The sequence below is a fragment of the Vombatus ursinus genome, unplaced genomic scaffold (genome assembly GCF_900497805.2).
Source record: "Vombatus ursinus unplaced genomic scaffold, bare-nosed wombat genome assembly UNPS02014799.1, whole genome shotgun sequence".
Classification (NCBI taxonomy): domain Eukaryota; kingdom Metazoa; phylum Chordata; class Mammalia; order Diprotodontia; family Vombatidae; genus Vombatus; species Vombatus ursinus.
The window spans coordinates 18,251,969-18,261,694 of record NW_020954577.1 but is presented as its reverse complement, the minus strand read 5'-3'; the positions used below and the strand labels follow the sequence as shown (position 1 = coordinate 18,261,694).

The 9,726-nt window shown below is 49.1% G+C and overlaps 1 protein-coding gene across 1 annotated transcript in view; it reads left to right on the top strand.

The window, feature by feature from the left end:
- The first annotated feature begins 9,186 nt into the window (after positions 1–9,186).
- The window catches only part of SCIN (scinderin), a 56,238-nt gene continuing 55,698 nt past the window's right edge, over positions 9,187–9,726 (top strand). Inside the window, exon 1 of the mRNA XM_027872235.1 lies at positions 9,187–9,564. Within this exon, the coding sequence (XP_027728036.1) occupies positions 9,360–9,564 (205 nt within the window). The 5' untranslated portion in view covers positions 9,187–9,359. The remainder of the gene's footprint in view (positions 9,565–9,726) is intronic.

Below are 9,726 nucleotides of genomic sequence, written 5' to 3'. Positions count from 1 at the left end.
TCTCACTCTGTCAAATCAATGGGTGTGAAGTAAAATCTTAGAATTATTTTAATTTGTACTTTTTTCTTATTATCGGTGATTTGGAACATTCTTTTCTATGTAAATGCTGATAACTGGAAAATACCGACCACTTCTTTATAGGGGACTGCATGTGTGTCTTATGTGTTTGTGTTGCTTTTCCATATGTCTTGGATATTGGATGTTTCCTAGTGATATTTGGTGAGAAGATAGTTCCTTTGTCAGTAATTTCTCTTCTAATTCTAGCTGCATTGATATTATTCATACCAAAACTTTTTAACTTTATATAATGGCAATAATCTGGTTTGTGTTTCGTGATGTCTTTTGTGTTTTGATTATGAATTCAGCTCGGATTCAATACAAAATATGTGTTTTACAACATATAAAACACAAAATGTGTGTTTTTGAAAATGCTATTTGTAAGGTACTGGGCAAAAATGAAGCAATCTCTGCCCTTGGTGAGTTCACCTTCTAAAGATGAGTGGGAGGGAAACACCACTTACGCAGGTGAATAAATGAAAGAATATATATGAAGTGATAGAAATGGATTTCAAGAGGGAGGTAGATGACGCTGTTAAAAGTGAGGAGAGGGGAGTGGAAAGGCGTTACACAGGAGGAAGAGCGTGAAATGTGCTTTTAAGGGAGTTAGGGATTCTGTAAGCTAGAAGTAAGGAGAGAGGACATCCTAGACCAAGGGACCAGCTAGACAGGGGCAGGAAAGCGGGGGAGGAACTTCGTGTTCAGGGGAGGGGCCGCAGGCCAGGTGGACTGGAATGGAGAGATCTGAAAGACACTTTCTCCTCTCCCTTCCATTTTTTTTCCCCGGATGATATGCCGTGACATATTTAGATCACCTATCCGTCATTGACTTAGGGTGGGATGCAGTGGAAGGAGGTTGGCTAGAGAGCAGGGGGTGTGGTTTGGAATATCTACTGTATTCCACTATTTTAATGAGGTTGTTTCAGCCTCTTGACTACTTTCTTCACTGATCATGTGGGATTTGCCAAGCAAGCTGCAATATTCATTTCAAATAGGGGTAATTTTGTCTCCTAACTGCAGATGCTTTTACCTTTAATTTCTATCTCTGTTTTATTGCTATTACTATCAGAACTAGAACTATGTGAGATAATACTGAGGAGAGGGAGCACCCTTTCTTTACTCCTGCACTGATTAAGAAAATTGCAAATTGCAAATTGCAAATAATTCTCACTCTTCATTGTGGAGACCTACCTTTATCTATTTATTTATTTATTTTTTTAGAAACCTACCTTTGAGCCTATTAAAGAAGGATGACTTTTTCTTAGCATTTTTAAACAGAAAAGAGTACAGTATTTTGTCTATGGCTTCTTCTGTTGCATAATCATGGGGTTGCTTTGTTGCTCATATGATTGATTATGCAGAGGGTTTTCCTAATATTAAATTGTCCTTTTATCCCCCCTTATAAATCCATCTTTGTCAGAGTGGATTATTTTAGAAATATTTCCATAATCCTTTTGCTAAGATTTTTTTTTAATTGCTATTCATCAGTGAAGTTGGTCTATGGTCCTCTTTCTTTGCTTTTTCCTTTCCTGGGGTAGTAGGATAATATTTGTGTCATATAAAGATTTTGGTAGTATGCTTTCTTTCTGAATTTTTATTATACTTTTTATTCCATTGGTCCTAATTGTTTTCTTCAAGTGCTTGATAGAATTCACCTGTAAATAGAAACCTAGTTCTTTTTCTTACCAGGATACTCTTTGACCCACCTCCCTAAAACAAGCTGATTAGGAGGAGCTCCTTCCTGAGGTCTGACCCCTCACTGCTGCCCGGAGCTCAGATGCAGAAGGGACCACATGTTCATCCTGCTGAACTTTTATTTGCCAGGAAGTGTTTACACAAGTTAATTTTCATTATCAATGGTGCTACAATGAAAGCCTATTCACATAAAAAAGACAAACAGAAGATGATAGTAAGGGATTCTTGCTAAAAGGAAACAAGATTCTCCTTGGTTTTTCTTTCTCCAAAACTCGATATCCATCCAAATGTTTCCTTAATTCTATCTTTATCTTTGATTTATAAAAAAAAAAGATGAGCTTTTAACCAAGATGGAGGAGAAATCAAAAAGAATAAAAACATGGTAGATGTTCATCTCACTAGCTCTTTGAAATTCTCTCTAATGTGAATTCAGGGGTTGGCAGGATTTCATGCCATTAAACTTGGTATTTTTATGTACACAATTAAACCAGTTGGTAATAAAGGTCAATCAGTAACCCAGGTTTCCTAGTCAACATGAAATACTTCCCTGACCTAACCAAGGCTTTCGTTTCCTCCATGAAAGGTGAAAACAGACAAAAGAGAGAGGATCTGGGTTGCTCTGATTAAAGGCTGGCCAGCTTTTCTCTGCAAACTTCTTACCCTGGCATTTAAGGACCTTGTGGGTTGGCTCTGGCCAGCCTTTTTAGAGGTACTGCACACAACTCAAACTGACAGGTCAATAACCCTGGTATCTCATGCCTTCCTCTGCACCTCCACAGAGCCCGAGTAGGGGTAGGGGAATTAGGAGATGGGATGTGGGGTTCTCATTACGAATCTAGGAGATGATAATCAGAGAGGTGATGACAGAGCCCATAAGACCTGATGAGCTGACCAAGAGGAAAGGCGGAGAGAGAGAGCCAGAGATGCCCACACTCAGCAGTGAGGAATAGGAGGGTGACACAGCAGGGGAGCCCGAGGCAAGGCAGGCGGGCAGTGGCAGATCAAGAAGGAGCAGGTCACAAAAGCCAGGGGAGGCTGGAGTGCATGGGATGCGGGCTGCAGAGGGGCCAGGTTGAGAAGGATTACAAAAAGCCCGTAGATTCCAGCAGTTAAGAGGAGTTTCAGTGAGTGCCCTAGTCAGAGGCCAGATTAGGGCTGAGAAAAGAGTGGGTGATGGGCTGTGCAGTGAGCTAGATGACACTTCCCCTTATGAGCCAAGCCTAACGCAGTTACTTAAAGCGGCAGCCACAATACCCCACAGCAATCTCCTGGAGGGTAACCAATGGCCGCCTGGTGTTAGAGACGGATTTAAAGGGCCTGGCCACCAAGGAGAGGCTCCACGGCCTCAGGAAAGCCTGCAGCAGAGAGTGAGAAGTGTGAGCCCCGAGGGGATGAGCTATCAAAACAACGTTCACCTTGGCACCAACCCCCAGACCCCAGGGCCGCTATAATGGCTTCAAAGTTTTTTAAACAGCAACTGCAGCAAAGATGAAAGTCTTCAGCCCAGAATGATAAGCAGTTTAGAATAAAAGGCAGTTTGGACAGTCTTTGGAGCTGGAAAAAGTGAGTCCTTGTCGGGGCAGCACTGTTTCTTTGGCATTCCCACAGGCCGGGGCAAGAAGAACAGGCTTCTACCGGCCTGGACTGGTCTCTTGCTCACCTGGGAGGCTTGTCGGACGCAAGCTCACCTGTGCTTTGACGTGGTTCCGAGTGGGGCAGCTCGCTCCTGAGAGCGGCAATGCCGCTCAGGACGAAGAATCATGTGAGTCATTACGATGGCAGCATCAGAGGAGTTCTTGAGGAACAGAAGGAAGGCCCCTTCTCCTTGATTGGGCACACACAAGTCAGAGGCAGGAGATGAAGAATCAAAGCCTCTTCTAGTCGAGGGTCCCCTTGTCCATCTCTGGGGAAGCTCTGTCTGTGCCCTGCAGAAGCCCAGTGCCATCGGATACTTCTGTTGGCACTTTACCTCTGAAGGAGGGTCAGCAGAAGGCTCGGTGAAGGTGGGCAGTGGTGGTGGGCCTCTGCTTCAGAGGCTGCATGGGTATGGTGTGATGGTTTCCTGTTGGATTCCTGTTTTTGTGAAGATGAAAAAAAGCCTTTTATTTGGCTTCTGTGATGCCACAGAATGAGTAATGACCAGAACTCTCTTTCCTTCTCCTGATCCAAAGGTGTGACGATGACTGACCAGCAGGTAGCTGGTGGGTGGAGAGGCCACGCTTCCCCCCACCAGAAGAGCCCCTGAGCACGTGGCCCCCAAGCAAGCTCGTATACAAGATGGCTCCACCTCCCCCTCATGTCCTCCCTCCTTCGGTGCAGGGCTTTGTGAAAAGAGCCCCAGGAATTCCATTAGCCAAGGAGTCAGCCCTGAGGAGTGACCTCTGTCCCAGGATAAGCAGTGGATGAACCTGGAAACTGAGATTCCCTGCAAGCAAGCAGCTGGTCCATTGACTGTGCTGCCCCTGAAAGGGACCTTGATAGTGGAATCAATTTGGTAGCTAACATTTTCAATTTGAGCCCACTCTCCCCAGGACCTGAGGTGTAGCAGCAAGCATGTGCCCCGGTTCAGGGGACATTTTATACCTTGAATCTGGCTATAGCTTTTCAGTAATTACCGCCTTTGTAAAAGCAAAATTGATACCAATTTCTTGAGTTCTGGGCCTAGAATCAGGAAGATCTGAGTTCAAATCTGACCTCAGAAATGTACTAGCTGTGTAACCTTGGGCAAGTCAGTTCACCTCTGTCTGCCTCAGTTTTCTCATCTGTAAAATGGGGATCATAATAGCACCTACCTCCAAAGGCTGCTGTCAGGACCAAATTGTAAAGTACTTAGCATAGTGCTTGGCGCATAGTAGGAGCTGTATAAATGCTAGCTATTATTATTTTTATTATTATTGTTAGTGATAGCTAGGACATAGCAATGGATTGCATCACTTGTTAATTTGTCCCCAACTTATCGTGACATCATTTGGGATTTTCTTGGCAGGAAAACCTCCGAAGTGGTTACCATTCTTTCTCCAGCTCAGTTTGTACATGAGGAACTGAAGCAAACAGTGAATTTACTTGCCCAGGGTCACACAGCTAGCAAGCGTCTGAGGCTGAATTTGAACTCAAGTAGGTGCTGACTCCAGGCCTGCTGCTCTGTGCACTATGGCATCCCCTAGCTGCCCAATTACATTATAGCAGGAGGCACTGGTGATTGATATTATGGAGGACACACTGTAGCGGGGACTGAGGTGGATAGCACTGGAGAAATCCTACTGTCTCCTCAGAAGTACCCCTAGGACTCAGAGAGGGGAGATGGAGCCAGCTCCACTCTGCGGACCCCACTGGTCACTACATGCACAGGTTACAAGTCTAGAGCCTCACCATATATACATTGCTGTATACGTGCATCTCTGTATACGCCACCTACATATACAAGGTACAGTATACAGGACTCATTTGAGCCCAGTAACGGCCTGTGAGTTAGGTACTATTACCACCCCCATTTTACAGATGAGAAAACCCAGGCTTCAAGAGGTTAATGGACTTGCCCATGGGCACACAGCTCAGAGGCTGGATTAGAACTCAGTCCTCCCTGCTATTCCCATTGCTCTTCCCACTATCCCAGATGACATCAAGGTCTGCATTGTTTAGCACGGAAGCTCAGCATTGGATGCCCATTTACTGAATCCTAGTGCAGACAGCGAATGAGATGCGTTGAGGAAGGAGGACCGCCAGAAACGCTCGACTTCCCTTCTCTAGTCCAAAACCATCTTGGTGAGCCCCTGCGTTATTCACTGGTTTATTTCTGGGATTAAAAAGCTGTTTTAAAGATAGTTTACCTGTTACCTGAGTGGGAATTCGAAGGCACAGCATGGATCCGCCTCTCTTAGTGCTCAGGGATGGGACCTGCTGTCCAAGGACAGCTCATCCCACGGGGACCAACGCAAGTCTCTGAAAGGGGTGTCCAGGCATTGGAGGCAGCCCATTCCCCCATGGGACAGCTCTCATTTTGAGGTTTGTCCTCTCACTTGTTACCTCTTACCTCTTCCTAGGATGAGGGAAATTCTTGTGACTTAGTAAAGAGGGGCTGCCACTGGGAAAGAAACGCACATCCTCCAAGGGTCTGTGGTCCTGAGTTGGAAGCATTGGCCTTCTGTGTGACTCTTGCCCTGGAAGTTTGCCCTGGTGGGTCTACCTCTTGGCTTCCCCAGGGCTGAACTCCCCAGCTGCCAAGGGTCAACCTTTGCTCTTGCCATATAACCAACCCATCTTCCTTCTGCACTGACATTTCTTTAATGGCCACACCTATACTCCAACTCTCTTGTTTGCAAGTGGAATTTATTCTGAAATAGCAACTTAATCCAACCAAGGATTCTAAGGTCACTGAGACCAAACACCAGCAGCTACCCCAGAACTTCACTGTTTCAAAGGTTCCAAAATACTTTCCTCACAGTTACTCTGTGAGGCCCACAGTGAAAGACCTAGAATCATCATTTTATAGATGAGGAGACAGCGGGTCAGAGTGATTGCCTCGACTGCCCAGAGTTCGAACTAGGTAGGACCAGAGGTAGAAATGCAGACTGGGGTCTCACCTGATTACAAGTCCCATGCTCTTTCTGCTCAACTAAACATTCAACAGAATGTTGAGCTTGGAGTCATAGGAGCTGGGCTTGACTCCTGGGCCCCTTCCCAGGTAGATGAACCTGTATAAGTCATGTCATTGCCCTGGGCCTTGGCTCCACCTCAGTGAAATTAAGGGATTGGGTTGAATGACCTTTAAGGGCTCTCTGGCCTCTAATCCTCTGATTGTCCTTTATATTAAGTGAGGAAAGCAAGACAGGAGAACCATACCCCAGACACTGTCCTAGGCCACCAGCCACGAATTTGCTCTCTGGTGGGTCACTGTCCAGAAGACCAGGTCCTGTTCTGAACCACTGGTTCTACAGACACACACACACACACACACACACACACGCCACACACCCACCACACACACTCACACACACACACACCTTACACACACACACACAGCGCTAACTGTATTTTGAGAGAATTGATTTCCTCTATGATCCTCTGTTGTTGTTCAGGAATGTGCTTCTCTTTGTGACCCCATTTGGGGTTTTCTTGGCAAAGATACTGCAGTGGTATGCCATTTCCTTCCCCAGCTCATTTCACAGATGAGGAAACTGAGGCAAGCAGGGCTAAGTGACTTGCCCAGGGTCACACAGCTAGTTAGTGTCTGAGGCCAGACCTGAACCCAGGAAGATGAGTCTTCCTGATTCCAGACCCTGTGCTCCATCTGCTATGCTGCCTAGTCTGGTAATCCCCTGTATTTCACTGTATACATTTATAAGTATTATTCTGAGGAGTTTCTACGTTTCACCATACAGTAGCTAAAGAGGTCCATGACACAAAAGAGAATTCTTGCCCTAAAGCATCTGTGCTTTTATAAGTATATCTTGGAATAACCAGTGATTTGAAAAGAATGGGTTTTTATTATTTTTTTATGTCAAATTCTTCCAAAAGGCATTTATTCTGAGCCTAGTTGTGCAGCCAGAATGAGTGACTGGCTCATGACCTTCCTGGCATGAGTGAAAAAGAAGAAAACTCAGAAGATTTGAAATTAGATCCTGTCCCCTCTGCCGGGCTCTGAACTTTGTGCTGTGGCCTTTCTGGGCATAGGCAAGGTGAGGCCTCTGCCAGCCAGGACAGAGGAAACAGGAACACCAGGGGCAGCTTTGTTGCAAAGCCAGGGAGGGCTTTGTACTCATGCCCAAGCTCACCAAGCTCACCAAGAAAGGCTGAGCAAGGCCAGAAGTCAGGTAAGAGCCAGCCCAGTGTGAAGTCAGTGGCATAAACAACCCTCCCTCCCCAGAGAGGAGCCCCAGGAGAAATCCTGTGCTGGGGCTCCTTGGAGAAGTCAAGGAAGGGGCCCTTCTGCTCCCTCCAGGACTCTGGGGATGGCTGAGAGGCTTTGGTCCCAGCACAGAACCTTCCAGGTTTTCCCCGCTCTTTCCAGGAAATTGGACCCCTGGGGCTGTGTGTGAGAGATGCTTTCACTAATAATGACAGAAGTCACGAGTCAGACTTTGAAGATCTCCAGTTCTCCAGGTAACCAGAAGGCTCTAGAGTTAGCTAAGCAAGGTCATCACCCAAGATGGTTGGGACAACCCTCGGCCATTCGTGTGTTAGATAGGTAGCCGAGGCTTTAGCCCCAGTCAAACCAAAGACTTCATTCAGTTGGAGGCTTGCTCTCTCCGAGATCCCCTTTTCCACAGCCCCCTTTTGCCCCAGACCTTTTACTCTACCTTCCCCCACTCCAGTAACTTCCCATGGTGCCGGACCCTAAACCTCCAACGACTCCTACTCAGCAAAGACAGAGGCAAGGCCCCATAGGAAGGCTTACGCTAGGCATCAGTCAGTCAGTCAGTCACTCAACAAGCAACCATAAGGCCTCCACATGGTACCCACTGTGTGCCTGGCACCGCCGCTGGGTTCTGGGGCTGCAGGGACTCAGAGAGGGGCAGCCACCACTAGCCAGGCCAGGGGGTCAGTGTCAGGTGTGACCAGCCTCTTGTAATCTGGCCTCTGACTAGGGCACTCACTGAAACTCCTCTTAACTGCCAGAATCTACGGGCTTTTTGTAATCCTCCTCAACCTGGCCCCTCTGCAGCCCCCATCCCATTAACTCCAGCCTCCCCTGGCTTTTGTGACCTGCTCCTTCTTCATCTGCCACTGCCCGCCTGCCTTGCCTCGGGCTCCTCTGCTGTGCCACCCTTCTATTCCTCACTGCCGAGTGTGACCACCCCGGCCTCCTTCATCCCTCGAAGTTAGGTTAGGACCTTAGTCGGAGGAAGGGATCTTAGGGGAGAGAGGGAGGTGGGAGGAAACTGTGTCAGAGCTTGCTCTGCTACCCAGGCCTGGTTCCTGTTTTCGTTCTCAGCGCACACCTGGAGCCCGGGGCGGGGCGGTCTCCGGAGACAAGCTGTAGTGTGTGTGTGTGTGTGTGTGTGTGTGTGTGTGTGTGTGTGTGTGTGTGTGTGTGCCCCGCAGCACCCCCTCCTAGGAGGCCGGGGGTCCGGGCAGCAGCCAGTTATCACAGCCTTTTGCTTCTTAGATTCAGCCAGACACAGAGACACGGAGACACGGAGACACGGAGACACACACACACACACACACACACACACACACACACACACACACCCCCACCCCCACCCACACACACACACACACACACACACACACACACACACACACACACCCTGCCCGCAGGGCGGTGGGACAGGAGGCTGTCCTGGGGAGAGGGGGCGGCCATCTCTCTGGGAAGGGGCGGGGGTCAGTGGTGTGGCCCCACCCCTCCGGGCGGGGTGAGGGTGAAGAAGGGGGGCAGCCCCTCCCCTGGGTCCCCCGCGCCCTATAAACCTGGACGCGGCAGGAGGTCCTCAGACTCTGGCTCGCTTTCTGCGCCCCAGGCAGCTCCTTCCAGTCACATTCCTCAGTGTGGGAGCTCCTCCGGCTCTGCCCCAGCCCCGCCGTCTGCCCTCTGCTTGCGCTCTGCGCTGCACGGATCCGCATCGCCGCCCTCCCACTCTGTCCCCGCGGCCCCCCACCCTCCAATCATGGCCCCGCAACCGCTGTACCACAAAGAGTTCGCCCGGGCTGGCCTCCAGGCGGGTCTGCAGGTGTGGCGCGTCGAGAAGATGGAGCTGGTGCCGGTGCCCACCGAACAGTACGGCAGCTTCTACGTGGGGGACGCCTACCTGGTGCTCTGTACTCGCCAGGGTCACCGCAACGACTTCACCTACCGCCTGCACTTCTGGCTCGGTAGGGATGGGAGTGAGGGAATGGGGAAGTGGGGCAGTGGGGGGTGGGGCCGGCCCGAGGGCCCAGGCAGGGGCTGCGGTGGGCAGCTCGCGACCCTGGGAGCGGGGAGGGCGTGTGTGCCGCCCGGGGAGGGCTGAGAGTGCAGGCTCCGTGACTGCTCTA